A 17,499-nucleotide genomic window follows, 5' to 3' on the forward strand; every position below is an offset into this window, starting at 1 on the left:
TTTTGAACAGACTGTCATGTTCCCTAGAGGATGAATCGTACTGACACTTTACATCTAGTGCAACCATGACGTTGACATTTGTGATTCTGAGTAAAATGTTTCAACAATCATTGGATTGATTAAAATGAAATTTAGTCCAGACCTTCATGTTCCTCTCAGGATGAATTCTTATAACTTACTGAACCTTTTATCTGGCGCCAATACTTTGGTTTAAGACCAAATACCTGCAGAGCTAATAACCCTCCCCTTAGCTGTAGTTGGTTTAGCATTAATTGGCAAATGTTTAGTATGATAACATACTAAACTAAGATGTGTTAGCACTTAGCTGAAAACACAACTGTTCCTAAAGGTTCTCTATACCTGTTTCTGATCTAAGAAATCAGAACTGGATTCCACACTGACTTACAATTTATACATGAGTAAGACAATTGTAAACAGAGTTAGCTTAACTGGACATTTAGTAAATCCTCAGTATGCGTTACAACCTTGGAATCATCTAAATTACTGTAGTTTTCAACATCAAAGATGCACACTGTAAAAAACAGTGAGACATTGCACGTTAAGACTTTTAACAAAGAAATACATTATGCTTGAGTCTGTTCTGGCACTGAGCTCAGAGCCCAAACATTTGCTTCCAAGACACCACAAAGCAATCTGCTGCCACATCTGACGTTCACATGAGGCTCGAGCTTTGCTGTTGACCTCGGGGGCCACTCTGATTTTTGAGGAGTTCTACAGTACATAGAATGATTGTATGATTTTAATTACGAGGAATTTCAGCAAAAGAAAGACAACTGAAACTTCTTTCTTCGTTCTTATACTTTTTTTCTCGCTCTCACTTTCTCTTTATTTCTGTCTTTGTTTTCTTTGTTTGCATATGTTTCATTTTTATTTCATTTTGCAGAAGAGAAATAGAATCACAGATACTCTTGAGCAGATATGGGCAGTATTTTAACTACATCTATAATATTTTAAACATTATAATACATAACGTATATATGTGTGTACAGCACAATACAGAGAAGACTGCATTGTTTTGCATGAAATGGTAGTATATACAAATATATGAATATACACTGACACATGGGCCAAGAGAGCGGTAGACTATTACTAAAATATATTAAAAAAAATAAAAATTTAGTTCTAGGAGAATACACATTGGTATAAAATAAAATGCATATCAACACTTTCACACAACTTCTTGTATGATTTAGTTAAGAAAACGTGTTTCCTATTACAGCATCGATATAGAGAGAACAATTAATCAAATGCTGAGCCAAGCCCTGCAAACACTCAGATGTCCTGAAAAGGTTTCTTTTTACAATTAACAATAGTTATTCTTTCTTTTTCTATTCTTTGTTTCCCAGTTTGACTTTGAAGGACAGACACAAGAGGGGAGAAAAGATGAGTTTAGAAGTTTAGAAGCAGCAGATAAAGCCAGAGGAAGTTAACAGACACGACAGCATGGTTTAATTGAGGGTGAAAGACTGTGATTTTTACGAAGAGCCCATATACATCTATGTTGAAAGCTGCTTTGATGACTGGCAGGTAGACAGGAATGGCTTGAGGTGGTTAGGGGTTGGAGCTGGGAGTTTGAAGAAAGGCTGGTCTCTTTCGCACAGATTTGTTTTGTGAGGTTAAGGTTTAAATAGGGGCTACAGCAAGTCTGTGGGGGCAGTTAACAAGCAAAAAGAGTGTGAAGTGACTGTCACCCTCTCTGAACACATACTCCTCAAACACACTTCCAGCCCTGGACAAGTGTGGCCTCAAGGTAGCAACCATAATTGAAACGGGGACTCTTTTATAAAGGAGGTAATTGCCAACACTAAGTGGACAGCCTCACTTGAGAACCTCTGTGTCTTCTCTGGCTTTCTTTCACCTTTTCAGTCTCCTTCTTTTTTATCTCTCCTTTTATCTTTCCATGAGCATCTGCATCGAGACACATAAGGTAACTGCCATGTAAGCAGACCCCTGATTGTTGTAAGGAGTGAATGTGCAGCCGCTGTCTGTGAGCAAGTCTGCAGCTGTCCATGAAATGTGAACAAAGAATTAGATACAAATATCGATACCACTCATGTCTGTATGATAAATAATTATAGCTGGGCACAGGGGGAGCAGCTTAGCTCAGTCTGGTAGCAAAACGGTAACAAAATCTGCCTACCAGCAGCTCATTATTATTAATTATGAAGAAAATGTTATATATTGTTTAAACTGCACAAAAAGCAATGTGTAAAAAAGGCTGTCGTTCCTTTACATTGTTGTTGAGATGCATATGAAAGCTTGAAATACAGGCTGAGCTTTAATGCCTTGTCCTAATCAGGTTCATTACAGAGCTTGTAAAAAACTGACAAGAGTGTGGGAAGTCACAAAAAAAGGTGTTCTTCATTTCCGTCCTGTTCTCCCAAATTAAATAGCAAAGATCAGAGAGGGTGTTTCATTGAAATATTAACACAGGTGATCAGAATGTCTCTCAGGCTTCATCTGGACTAGCTCCACCGACACTCCTGCAACCTGCTCTGTGTTTCCAACTGCTTGATGATTCAAACCAGCAGCCGTAAAAAAAAAAAAAAAAAAAAAAAAAAGAAAAGAAAAGAAAAAGGAAAGGCTCCCTTAATTTGCCCCATGTGGCCAGAGAGAAGAAAAGAGAGCGAAGGTGTCAAAAAACGGTCTCCTAGCTGGGTCACTGGACAGTAATGGAGCTGATTTGACTGAGTTACAAAATGCTTCACCATTCACATCAACAGGGAGACAGCAGAGGTCATGGGATAGGAAAGGGATGTAAGTCTTTCCAGGTGTCTGTGGCCGTGAAAAGAGGATAATAAAACCCTCAGGTGAAAAGCGAATTACTTGTTTCTCACAGAATAAACTTTTCTCAGAGAGAATAGAGAGAGGATGGTGTTTGTTGCAGGCTTTCTCATTTGTTTGAAATGGTTATGAATGAGTGCAGTGGCCCCACCCCCCCACCCCTCTCCTTTCAACCCCCTAGATGCTGGCCCTGCCCAGGATAAAATGCAGGACAACTCAGCCGGTGCCTCCACAGAAGAGAGGACTGACTGACTGACTGCACACAGCAGAGCGTGAGGGCATTAGCTTACTGCTTCACTGCCCCGTGCTAGCTGACACACACTCGCTGACTGCCACTCACTCTGACACATACAGACACACTCTCACTGCCTCTCTCTCTTTCTGTCGCAAACACACACCGGCTCTCTCCCTCCCATACTCACTTACTCACTCCCTCTCTTTCTCTCTCCCTCTCTCAGTATCACACACTCACACATACACACACACACAAACACACACATGCATAGAGTCAGTCACCAACCCTCATTCAACTCCCTCTCAGGTGCAGGCCAGCAGCTCAGACAGGCACTTTGTTCCTATCCAGCTGGAAAGAGCAGAGCATCGAGAGGTCCACACACACATACTTAAACATACACTCACAGAAACACACACACACACACACACACACACACACACACACACACACACACACACACACACACATTCATACACACACACACACACAGACACACAAACAAATACTCTCTCACACACACACACACCACACACACACACACACACACATTCATACACACACACACACACAGACACACAAACAAATACTCTCTCACACACACACACACACACACACACACAAGCACACACACACACACACACGCATCCTCATACATCCCAGGACTTTATCTGTGGACCGGGAAAGAAGAAGGAGGACGACCTGGGAGGAACTTTTAAAGGTGGATTCATAAAACTACAACACTTTATGAAAGGACCGGACAAACAACATCGAAAACAAGAATGAAGATGACGACTGGAGAAACAAGCTTGTTGCTGTAGGGAGGCCTGCTGTCAGCCCAGAGTGGAGACTGGTTATTGGTGACATCCAGAGGATCTGCTGTGAGTGCCATTTCCCTCCCTTCTCTCTTTAGGACTCCCACCCTCTTGTCATCCCTCCGCTTGGACATCTCCTGATCATCAGCATGCCTACAGCTTGCACAAGGTGCACCTTGGGAGTCTGACCCACCATGTGCAGATGGACGCCGTCCGTAGCTCATCTCTGTCCTGAACCTGCCTTTGGCACCACCACTACTGCAGCCTCCGCTGGCCGACCTCTTACTCTGCCTAGTGCAGCCTCCCTTTGCCTGGCATGCTTCACCCTGCTCCTGGTCACCGCTGGCACTGCCACAGGGGCCTGTCCTCCTGGGGTAGGGCATGAAGCCCTTCAGGTGCTTGCCAGTGGCATCAACTGTTCATGGACATTGGAAAGGCACACTCGCAGTTACAATCACCTAGAGGGCGATGTCCGACTACGCCGACTTTACTCTGCCAACAAGTTCTTCCTGTGCATTGACAAAACAGGGAAGGTGGATGGCACTCGGCGGAAAAACTACGCAGACAGTAAGTAGCTGGCACAGCCAGAATGCATGTAACTTCTGCATTTCACATGTGTTGAGTGTCAGAGAGTAGACAGGATGCCCTGTGACGTTCTCACTTTTATTGTTATGGCTGGACTTTCTTATCTGTTCACTTTTATAGCAGTTCATAGGGATATCCTAAGGTTATATCACTGCTGAGCCATTTGTGTTGTGTTTAGAGCATGAGGGATGCGTTGCTAGGTAAGAAGGGAATACACTAGTGTGGATTTAGGTTACTCATGGGACAGCCGGCACCGGCCACACAAGAAAGCTGACTTGAGGAAAGACATTGAGCATCAGTTGGCGATGAAAACTGGGCTTGCAAAAAAAGAAAAAGCTTCAGTTTCTCTGAGGATTAACTTGTCAAAACTGTGATGAAAGTGCATCAATTGTAAGTAGTAGATGTAAATGGAAATACATCTGCCCAACAAATGCAAACATGGATTTGTGTGCACAGTTCACAGTTTGATTAGCTATAAGTACTGAAACTGCAGTTTTAAGTCAGATTTAAGAGGTTATTCTGTGTACATTCTAATTGTTGTATGTCCATGCTCGTGCGCATAGATAGCAACTTCAGTCTAAAGCAGTGAGTTTGCCTCTTAAAGGCAACCTGCATTAACATTTGGGCTTTCTGTGCTGACAGCCCTTTGCCACCACATTTTTCAGGCGATCATGGACACAGCTGTAAGTCCTTCTTTTGAAACTGCTACCAGTGTGGCTCTCTCTTGCCTCTTAGCACCTGCTCCGACAGGACAACACTTACCAGTGTGCCAACTAAGTATGCAGCAGAGCAGACCCAGATAGACCCACTTTATTCTCTTGGTAAGCCTGCAGTCTATACACAATCTGAGGTTCAGGGACACCTGAGAAGGGGTTGTTCATAGAGCAGCAGTGCCTCTTCAGTGCGTCCATCAATGGGTGTCTTTTATGCTTGACCAGGTCAGATGAGTCGACTCTGGTCATGATCTGACCTCCCTCCCCATTAGTCACTGGCTGACTGACTGAGTGGATAGCCGTAAGAGACATTTATGCCTCTGACAGTAATATTTATGTATTTGGTCGTTAATGCTTTTTTATGCAAGTGGGTGAGTCAGATTTTTCCATACAGCTACTGGGGGCAGGAGCAGCTGCTGCGTACAGCTAACAGCCCAATCAGTCTGATGCCACTGTTTCAGAGAGCTCCAAGATGTAGACCGGGTGACATTTGTTAACCTGGCAGAATTAGTCACCTGGCAGAATTTTTTTAAACCACACGCACTGGTAGGAATTCAAGCGCAGATGAATTATTACTGCTAGAATTGGTCCAGTGGGCTTATCCAAGTTGGGACATTATTCTTTCATATTAATGGTAATGTATGTCAGCTACCATAATAAAATATTACTCTCGAACTTTGCTTGAATCTGACACTTCAGAAGTCGTGCTGGAAGACTGGTAGCAACTTGGCAACAAGAGGGAGTTTAAATAGAAACAAGTGTTCAAAGGCTCTGGAAAGCAACAAAAAAGATTTTTGGTCATAATGAAAATCATGCCTTTTCTTGCCATATTCATGTCATTCGTGCTTCAGTAGTTACAGTTGCTCTCTATGAAAAAGTGCAGTCCCCTTAAATGCAATGTCCTCATACACTTTAGCCATCATCCTCTCATTTCCTTTGGTGGAAAGAACGATTCTTTCTGTGCTCACACAGAGCGAGGGTGTGTACCTTCACCCTGAGCACACAGTGCCAAATCAGGGGTCATGTAGGCTTTGCCTTAAATTTAATAAAAATGGACCTTGTGGTGAGTCTGTGGTTGTGCCTCACAATGGGACAGATTTGGTTTAAGGCCATTTTGAGGTCTCGCTCTATTTCTGTGCCAGGCTACCGTTACTTCCATCACATAAGGAGGTTTTCAAGCAGACTTAAAGCCTCCAGGAAATTTCTTGATACTGATATGGTGGCCATGCTATAGATTAGAGTGGTGGAACAAGCAGGAAGTTGTACATATTTAATGACGAGAGCACTGGCACAGATACTAGACCGCAACGTCTTACGCAGGAAAGAGGATGTATTTCTGTTTTAAGATTCTATCGATACTTTTTGAAAACTTTTTTCCTGTCTGATGTAAAATAGTATAATGTAAACATGCAATCATGTGCTTGAATGATTGGAGTGCTTACAAAAACACATACACACCTACAGAGACAGATACAGACACAAAATGTTGTGGATTACTGTTTTAAATAGCGCTGCCCCGCACAGTTTAACAAGCTGTAAATCAGCTCACAACTGTCCTCAGCCTGAATGCGGCTTCCACGAACGCTGCCCAGCAGTTTGGCCGACCCCTCCTCTGTCCTCTGTGCTGCCCTTACACTCTTGTCGACACAGCTATATTGCCCCGACAGCTCTGCCTGCTACACCCAGGCCCCGGGCCTCACCTCCACCCCACTCAGTTTTTCCAGCCCCAACTCACAGCTCCCTCTCAGGTGCAAAAACAGTTGGAATTAGTCAACAGGCTCTCTGCTAATTGAGGTTGGAAAATATTGTATCAATCCCAGTGGAGCAGGGGCATGGAACAGCTGAGGGAAGAGGGAGACCGTCTGACTTAGAGCGATGGTGGGTTTAAAGGATGAGAGAGCTGGACGGAGTTGAAGGGAGATAGAGAAAATGTAAAACATACATGGAAAATAAGTACATTTCTGTTTACCAGTCTTGCATTTCAGTTCATGAGGAATTAGCTGTTGGTATGACATGAAACAATATTGCCCAGGAGTCATTAACCAGATGTTATTAAAGGACGAATAAGAGATTAAATGCTCTTTTTTGCAGAGTGATGTAATCCAAAACTATCAGTTGCAACAGGGAGGACAGGCTGAATGTGTATCAGTTACATCTCCAAAATGAGAAAAATATCCTGTCTTATCCGAGCACACACACAGATATCTACACAGATCTACACACATAAACTGGTGTTTCAGGTATCTGTTCCTGAGGTTCGTTATCAGAAATCAAGCTTGTTGTAAGCTTACTGGACTTTTACAGTAAAACATTTGCTAATCAAAGTAGAGAGATAGAAATCATAAAAGATAAATGAACCAACTATTATCTGACTACAGCCTTTGAAACCACAAGCTCTAAATATAGATCCACCTATAATTACAAACCACTTGATCAGCAAAGTTAAAAAAAAAAAAAAAAAACTTGTTGAACTAACAACAAGAAGAGAAAAAGTACAGTAGTTTGAGGGACTGAAAGGGAGGACCACGACATGTTTTCCTTTTGACCTATGGCAAAGCAGAAAATGATCGAGGGGAAAAACACAACCAAGTGTTTACAAAAGCTCCAGAGGCAGGTATGCATCATATCCTGTCCTGGGTCATCGGTCATAGCCTGTTAATTAGACCTTGCTACAGCACAACAGCTGCAGCGGGCACACCCAGAAAGCTTTTCATGATCAATTGTAACAGCAAATCATTCAACTGAGTAGTGTGGAATAGAGAGTAGAAAGAAAAAAAATGTTCCATGTAGAGTCACTAAAGTCAAATTCAATTAATAAATGTAGGGTAATTGTAATTTTATGGGTTTAATTAGAAGCCTGTTTTCTATCTATTCCACTTTTCCTATTTTGTTTTGCTAATTCTTAGTTCTTTTTTTGGGACACCGCACTGCATATATTTTCTTTTATGTTTCATTTTTTTTAATATATAATTTTAAAGGATGGACTGTTAAATTCTGGGCGTGTGGGGCTGAAGGCATCAAACGCTTGTGCAGTCTCCAGGTAGTGACAGCCCATTCACCCTTAGGAAATAAGGTCACTTCACCACCCTACTAGAATCGCAGAAGTCACTACAGCCAGACCAGCTCCATTCTGCCTCTACAGCCGTGCAACCCTCACAGCCAGGGCGTGTTGTGTTTACCAAATTTCCCTTGGTGTGCAACATCTTGCTGTTTGATGTGAGAATTTTCCGAGTTCATGAGTGTATTTGGCTTGGACGGGACCCATGGGAAGAAAATCTTCCACCCCACTGAAATATGTTGTGGAAATTATTCAAACTTGTTGTAGACAGGGGAAACTGTCACTCACCAAGGAGAGACTGAGTTGAATTTGAAAATGGGAAAGGACAGGACAAGTGCTGCAGACAGATGACTACATCCACTTGAAGGGTTTGACCAGTCTGACAGCATAGTCAGACTGGCATAAATGAAAATAAGCATCTGCACATACTTTAGTAAAATTTAGACGATATAGACAATTTGTAATTTTGTTTAAGTCATCACATTTCATTTGTGAGTTTATTGATTAATTTGTACCTTTAATCACAGATGTGGGGATGGTTCTTTAGTTCCAAACAAATCTAAATAAACCAAATGTAACTAGGGCTGGGTGGCACCAGCTGGTCATAATTTTCTTTGTAGGTAAAGTCATTCTTAAGTTCTTAGTAACTGTGAGCTACTTTTAAATGAATGATTTACTAAATTAAGTGGCACCAATCAAACTAAATGAATGTCTTATCTTGTAAAGAAATTAGAAACCTGTAAATCAGTTGCTGGGAGACATTTGTGGGGCTGGCCAATCAAAAGTAATAAACAGTGCTGACAAGAAGTGACTATAGCATCACAAACAGTTTTAGACTTCACAATAGGTAACACTGAATTGCCAATCTTTTGTAAATGTATGTAATATTATGTTATGCATGCATGGAGAAATATGTTCTTAGTAGTTTTCATTAAGTTAAGAATTAAGTTTAGGGGGGTTAAGTTAACCTAACCTACAATATTTGGTAATTTGGCTTAACGTCAATGAACAGTCTGTAATTTGGGGTACATTGTGTAATTTTTGTGAAATGTGAAATTTACTGGCTTTATGATCAAGTGTCAGTTCAGATGTGTCGTCCAGCATATTCAGAATTACATTTTGACTCAAAACAGCTCCTATACTAGCAAGCTAATGTTAGCGTTGTCAGTAAGTTAGCTACACAACAGTACGCAACTAGTGTACGAGATATTATTATACAGTACTCTCCAGCTCTCGTCAAGTGGGGTACTCACTTTTACAATGCACAAACAGAGGATGCTGACGATGAGTTATTTTCTATTGAGGGCAGTTTTTTTCTGTTCCATTCTGCTCTTCATCATCAGCTCGTGTGTTATCTAGGCTGCAATTTAGGGACAATGGCTTTAACATGCCAAAGCGACAGACATCACAAAATGTCTGTTCCGCTCAGTCTGCCATTTTAAAGGTATAAGAAAGTTTATTCTGTCTTAGTCTTTTCTACATCCTCACCATGACTCACCATCAATTTTGTTAGAGCTCAGACGGGCATGTATGACTGGATCAACAGCACCGGGGTTGGAGGAGCTAAAGAGGGAAGCACCTGGCCGAAGGAAGTGCTTTGGTGTTTTGAATCGGGAGAATACACATGTTAATGAGGCTAGGAGAAGGGCTGGGGCGTGCTCTGCACAGTATTGAGGTGGAAATTAAAGGCTAGAGGAGTGCTGGAGCGTTTCCCGTTGCTCATTAGGCATTATGTAAGGTTTCCTCTGGGTCGTCTCAACTGAGAGGGGATTCGTGGACATTTTGGATGCCAACAGGAGGGTAAAATCCCACGAATCATGCATTTATTATCCCCCCAATAAGGACTGTACACGGCCTCAGTCTGTGGGAGAAAAATGAAAATCGACCCTTTGTCAGCTGTTCCTGGTACTAAGAGGCTGAAAGCTAAATAAAAATCACTGGCACACGCATGCATGGTGAACATGCATGTTAAATCCCTCACATAAATACACACACTATCACTGTCCTGGGAACATTGCAGGACAAGAGTGTCAGTGTCACCCTAATTAGCTGGGCATCGCTGGTTTCTGCCACCAGGGTTTGATATCATGAATGGGCTCTAGAAATGTAGCAATTAGTAGCTAACAACCTTTAGCAGTCTGGCTGTGGCTCCTCCCTGGGATTTACTGGGTTCATCAGCAGGTTTATAGAGTCTGACTTTGGCTCCAGCTGCCAATTCCTTTATAACATCCCACAGTTCTGGACATCCTGTGGGTGTGAAGGGAACACAAAGGAGAAGACTTCACAGTGCCAGTAACCAGCTACTTGGACCCTAGAGCCATTGATAAAAGATGTTTGCACTGAGGTTCTGAAAGACCTATAAAAAGCAGAGAATGAAAATGAATACAAGGTTAAAATATAATGATTTTGAAATTCTCTGAAGAAATAGTGTTAACATAAAAAATGATTACAGAGTGTAATACAGCAAGATTTAGGTTTGACTCTTCAAATATTGTTTGGGCCAGAAAAAATAATTATACTTACTTCTATTTTCCATCTTTTTCCCATGAGTAGTCTATCTGTTGCCATCCAAAAGCTACTCCCTCAATGATTTATTTGCTTTATACACCATTGTAACAAGGCACAATTAATTACGATAGGGTAAAGCAATATTGAACAGGGTCACAGCCAAACTGTACGTTTTTAAAATGGGAGTGAAGAGTTTGACCTTTCGCTCAATGAGAACACATTAGTGCAGTTATTACTGTGAGTGCTTTTTTTGTAAAAGGTGTAAAATGAGTATTAATTAGATCAGTTGGGAACAGTCGGCCAGCTAGTCTTACTCATGCAGCACCACATGTTTGAAATCATTCGCCAAAGGAAATATTCACCAAGGAGCCGCCGCCACTCACATCGCGGACCCTACACATGCACATGCATACACACACACACACACACACACACACACACACACACACACACACACATGCACTGACATAATCAGCCCATTGAGTCAGGGGAGACAGGTCTTGCCTCAACTTCAGATAGACCAAGACAGATTAATGGTTTTGTTTTGACCCTTCCAATAAAGCCTCTCACCTCCCTGCTCAAACTGAGCCAGACATCATGTCTTGGAAGGCGTTTAACCACTGGCCCAGGAATAAAGAAGCTGAAAGAGAACCCCTGCTGTAGACAGGGAAAAAAGAAACAACTTGGCATCCCTAAATACAGCTATGGCTCACTGACTACAGCTACAGGAGTTTAAAGGTGTTCAAGTTTAACCTAAAAATCACAACGATCCTGGGACTAGGAACCAATAATAGTAGGAATGTAATGCACCTGTTGCCCGAAAGACAGATATCTCGCCCTGTAGGATTTGATTCAGGTCATAAAGGAAGCAATAAAAGGCAGTAAAATCAAGTGTCTCAATCTTTCTCATAGGTGACATTCAGATAAATCTGGGGCTCTCCACCCTTTTTTTCCTGCGAAGTTATAATTAACAGCAGCACATGGGAGCTCCCTGGACTTTCAATAGACTTTAATCTCTCTCTCTCACTCAGCTACAAACACTTCACACACACAAACAGCGCAACCACAACCTGTCTGTCAATCTGCATGGCTAAATATTGACTTGCTGTGAGGCAATCAAGTCATAAAAATCTAGTTTACAGCTCCTGCCCATGTGTAATACACTGGAAATCTTATAAATCATGACACATCTGTGGAGAAATGGTGCTGCATATTGCTAAGCATCATCAGTGGAAATAACATGTTTACTATAACTAACTGATCACTCTGGAAAAGCCTGAGCTGACCCAACATTCCTCATCATGTAAGCATTGTGTCATGTGCAGTATTCCTTTTTCTGTGTGAGTTAAGATGATGTCGCCCAATTTTATACAAGACAGTTCACAGCCAAGCTAGAAGCTCTGCGAAGATGTACCGCTCTTTATAAAGAAAAGCAATATTGGAAACATTTAAATTCTTATATATTTCAAACCTGAGATATTTCAGTTTGGACAAATTAGTGAACTGATCTACTAACATTGTGATCCCAAGAGCAATGAAAAAGTTAATCATATAGCATGAGTGATAGGGCTCAGATGATTAATAGTGACATTAATCCAGACACAGGTGGTGAGTTCAAGTTATGAGTGACTCTGATTGTTTTTTCATACAGCTGAAAACAGAATATAAGCACCAATAATCTTAAATTCAAAATGTTAATCATCATCATCACACAGCAGTTTTTATAGTCACCGTCTATGACTCTGAGATAAAGCAAATTTCTCTGTTTCAATCTTGAAGCCCCAATCTGAACTGGAGTACACACATGGTCCACATTCCAGTTGTAAATCATAGAGCAGAGTTTAGATTTGAATATGGGCCACGCGCATCCTAGGTCACAACATAGAAATGAGGACCATATGGACAACTTTGTGGAAACAGTGTACACCTATCGCACGCTCAAGCTTAAACAGAAAAAATTATATTTAAACAAACCATTTGAAAATGAGATATTTTGGATTACATCTTGGATTTAGATGATATTTGACAGAGAGAAACCTCTGTGCTGAAGTTCTTTGCCTGTGCCTTGAAGACTGAAGCAGAGAAGTCAATATCTGGACTGAATAACTGTTGCAAATGCGTTTCCTGAGAGTAGGAGTAGGATAATTAATGCAAATGTGGAAGGCTAAAAACAGCGACTCCAGCGCAGGTCCACGCATACCAACAGGTTGAGACTGTATACAGCGTCTTCTCTGAACTGCATTACACACAACCAGCCGTACCTGCTTTTTATCTCTGAGGCCATGTCGCTAAACGACCGCGAGCAGGATGTGAGTATCGTGTCAGGGCTCTTTGAATGTGTGTGTACATTTAGAACGCATGCGCCTGTGTTTATACTTGTGCCACTGCAGGAGCATGAAGTGGACCCTAAACTGAAAAAGATGTGCGTTTCCGTTCCCTAATGGCTAATATGAACCAGACCTTACCTTGCACTCAAGTCAGGCACATTCACGTGTGTGTGTTTACACGCACGCTCACATGTGCACACGGGTGTTTTTCCCCCGTCTGGAAGGCCATGCTCCTCATTAGAACACAGAGGGTGGCAAAGAACATTGCTGTGATATAGTTGAGGCAGTACCGTCCACACCATACAACAGGCCACTCCTGTATGGACACTGAGATCTTTGCCCAGAATGCAGCTTCCTTTTAGCTTAAGAACTATTACACATTTCATCTTAGCTAGTTGTCTTACTCCGAAGATGAAAAAAGGGGTTATAACATCCTAGCAATTATCTCTGACATTTCCCCGTGTGTATGTGAAAACTTTGCATCTATATTTTGAATGACTCAGAAAGAAAAAGTTGCAGGTGTCATACTAGAAGTGTTTCTGCTGTGTTTCTTCTTGCAGTCATCCATAACCAAGCAGACAAAGAAAATATTCAAATGCATGTGAAGCACCACATTTTTGCCACATTTTTGCCCAGGTGGGCAAATGTGATACCTCTGGCGCTCTTTCTGTACCCATCTCTCTTCATATATATATATATATACATATATATATATATATATATATATACACACATGTCTTTCACTATCATCTCCTCTCTTTTTTTTGTTTGTCCACCCTTCTCTACCTATCACCATCTATCTCCCTCCTGCTGTCTCCATTTCCCCCTCTCCTCCCCTGCAGTGGATAGGATTGGGGTCAGGGCCGTTTGACCAGTGGAGCAAGTGACAGCTCTGACATGGCCCTGATTTCACTCTTGTGCCTTCTGTCACCTCCCTGTATGCCCATCTCATTTTAATAATGTAAATATGGTGCAAGCTCAGGCCACAGAGAATATTCTGTGTCCTGGTGCTCACTCACTGGAACCTTGCTGCGCACCTGAGCCACACATGCACACTCATGCTTGGCAGTACTCTTCAAAATAAATGGAAGAGTTTTCTGAGTGCTTTTCAATATGAAAATACAAGCAATAACAGTAAATTGTTTTTTTTAATAGCATCCATAAAAGGTTAAGCAGCTGACATACAATTATAACACACAACAGTCAATCACACTAGGAGGCAAGTTTGATGTTGCGTTCATGTCATATTGGATTGATGACGGTGACGGGAAATACCGGGATGGGAAAAAAAAACATTCCCATGTTCATTCCAGTAATTTAGTGTTGGGTCTGAGCTCTATTAGTAACTGGAAATCATTAGTACTCGGCCTCACACGGGCGGCACCATTATGTTAACAGTACTCTACCTCATGAGCTGGACACCAAATGTGTTAGATTTCGGTTGTTTATCAATTTATTGGCTATCACAAATTAAGGAAATATTAATATTAAAAATATTAATATTAAATAATATCTTTAAAATGAATTAAAGTTCACGGGGCACCAGCCTAAACTAATAGGCAAAATAGCCAATATGGTTTTAGTCTCAATTTATTACCATTAATCTGGAACTCTGATTAACCATTAGCTTACTAACTATAACCAAATTACCAAATCAATAGTAAGTTACAGTTGAAGGATTGGAATTCTACCGAGTAGAGGTTGGCAATATTCACGCTTATGCAACATTAAACACACCAGTAGTTATACTTAAAAAGGCATTTATTTACAATGGAGCAGAGTAAAGTACAATGTCTAATCTAGCATATACAGGTGTGTGTGGGTGTGTCTGTGTGTGTGTGTGTGTGTGTGTGTGTGTGTCTGTGGGGACACAGACAAAGGCAAGATGGCCGACTCAAAGTGGTCACTGTGACCACATGACCTGAACAAAGAAGACTACAAAGATGGCGGTAAACAAAGAAACTACTAAAATGGCCGCTGAGACCACCTAGTGTGTGTGAGAGGGGAGGTGTGAGTTTCTTTGTTAGCCTAGCTCATGTAATCTAAAGGTACCAGGTTAGAGGGGGAAGGTTAGCTTCCTGCAGGTTCTAGGACTGAGACGTACTGCTATGTGTGTGAACATACGAGTACTCGATTAACTGTATGACTGACCACAACCTAAGCAAACATTACAACAACAAGACATCAATCAACAAGTACATTAACAAGTTAAGGCTTCTGCTGATTAGCTATGCTGTGCTGTGCTATGCTGTGCTGGGAGAGGTTAGGCCCAGTCCGTTAACGTTACCCGATCCTTGGAACAAGCAAAGAGGTCCTTTCCAGTGGTTTGTAAAATCCAGTGAGTTTGGGGGGTTTCCTGGTGGAATAAAGTCCTGTCTGGCTGTGTTGCTTGCTGGTATCTCCTTTGTTCTCCTCACAGAGTTAGCTGTTCCATGCTAACTCTGCTACGACTCCTGTTGCTTGGAAAATCAGCTGACCTTGTGTTGTAGCCGCTGATTCTGAAGAGGATTTGGTTCACTCACAGTTAATCCGAAGCAGGTCGCTGTTGTGGAGGAGAAGAGTGTTTGCAGGCTGCTGGTTGCAGGCCGGCGAGAGAGCTAGTTTCTCAGGTAGCAGAGCTGACCTGGGCTGGGGCCTTGTTGCCCTTTGAAGAACCGAGAGGAGAGGGCTGGAGCTGCTCTCCAGAGCAAGCCAAGAAGGGAAGAGAGAGAGAAGGGGTCTAGAAGACTGGTTTTGTTTGTGACACCTTAGGGGGTCACATGTCACACGCTGGCCCACACTGGCTGGCCAGTGGGGTCCATGGGGGGGAAGGGTCATCCCCAGGTGTGAACCGTGAGGAACTGTGGGGTGTGAATTCCTTTGTCCAGTGGAGCAAAGAAACATTTGGTCTATTGAATGACTGAGTCCCAACAGTCCCCCCTTTGTTGTCAGGATGCCACCTGACGTGTCATCCTGAGAGCATAATGTATAGTCCATTTGTCATTTCATTCAACGGGTAACATCCGGGCATTTGTCAGCACTATCTATCTTGGCTAAGCAAGAACAATCAGGTTACAAAGCAGAGTTCAGATAATAACCACAATGATCGAATAGTGTAAAACAACTAACATGTTTCCTAGTTACTCATGGTGTTAGTGAGGACAGGAAAGTCAGTGATGTTAGTTTGTTAAGGTGAGATATAGAGGGTGGCACCTAGAATGACAAGATTTGGAGTGTCTGGGTGAGTGTGCCATGTATATGCAGTGTCCTAAACTTGTATCTGATTTGATTCAGAATTTAGTTTGCTGCTGCTGCTGCTGACAAACCCATTGAGTCCATCTGGAAGAGTGTAAGGTACCCTGAGCCTACTTACTGTCAGTACTCAGTGCGGCGAACTCTGGAGCGCCGGTGCTTTAAGTTTTCTTTAACCTGTGGCACAAAGCTGTAGCACTTTGAGTAGCTGAAGGAAGAACATTCAGAGGCATTGTCACTGTCTGAATTAACATGGTCAGAGATGACGTGGTCATTGTCTGATCCATGTGTTGACTGGTCCTGTGTCTGAGCCAGAATTTCTGCGTAAGGCCGTCTCCTGCTCCTGTTGTGGGAGTGCCTATCTCTACGCACTTGGTGGGCGTGGCGGTTACGCTCAGCACCCATATGTGGCCTTTTATCACCCCCCTTCGATCTGTTCTGAGGGTGATCTTTTGAGGTTACATGTCTGTGTGACGCTAAGGTGTTTGAGTTGCTAGGCTCAGTTGTTTTCCCCCTTGCCTTGGAATTGACCATGGTTTCCCAAGCCATTTTTGTCATTTTCTTTATTTCCTGCATGGTGGGCTTACCTTGATGCGTCATCAGTGTAACATGAGTGCGTACACAGGGATGGAGGTTTCGTAGGAACAAAGACTTGAAGGTGGAGTTCTGCTCTAAGCCTGGTGTGTTCCTACCCTGAAAATATGCATGCCTCAAACGTTGGTAAAAGTCATTGGGATGTTCATGGCGGGAGTGTTTGATTTGAGAAGCTGCAACCAAAGATTCTATCTCATCCGCAGCAGGAGAGAATTCTTCTGTCAGTGCTTGACAGAGCTCTTTGTAGTCATCTCTGACACTGGGAGGCAGTGATTGCATAAACTTGTGGACTGCTTTTGAGCTGGTCTTCCACACAAGTTTAGTTTTCTCCCTTTGGGTTGCATGGGGCAAATCAATTAAGTTGCGATCTAACTCCCTAAAGTAGTTTTCAATATGTTGATCAGAGCTGTCTGGATCAAAATGTTCAATGTCCTTTGCTAATAACTCAAGCGCTTCGAGGCGGGGGCACTGTGAGGTCCCTACTGATGAAGGCGAGACTATGCTAGCTGGACTAGAGGAAGGAGCTGAACAGCAGTCATCACTCTCATGGAGGTGCAGAGAGGAGGCTGAACAGTCCGGAAAAGTTTTGGTCCTTCTGTTGGAGGGGTGAGCACAGGTGAAAGTGTTATGC

General features: G+C 42.4%; 1 protein-coding gene across 1 annotated transcript in view; it reads left to right on the top strand.

Annotated features, from left to right (window-relative positions):
- Positions 1–3,598: 3,598 nt before the first annotated feature.
- The window catches only part of fgf22 (fibroblast growth factor 22), a 34,999-nt gene continuing 21,098 nt past the window's right edge, over positions 3,599–17,499 (top strand). The window contains exon 1 of the mRNA XM_056377663.1: positions 3,599–4,419. Within this exon, the coding sequence (XP_056233638.1) occupies positions 4,047–4,419 (373 nt within the window). The 5' untranslated portion in view covers positions 3,599–4,046. The remainder of the gene's footprint in view (positions 4,420–17,499) is intronic.

The sequence above is a fragment of the Seriola aureovittata genome, chromosome 6 (assembly GCF_021018895.1).
Source record: "Seriola aureovittata isolate HTS-2021-v1 ecotype China chromosome 6, ASM2101889v1, whole genome shotgun sequence".
Lineage (NCBI taxonomy): Eukaryota > Metazoa > Chordata > Actinopteri > Carangiformes > Carangidae > Seriola > Seriola aureovittata.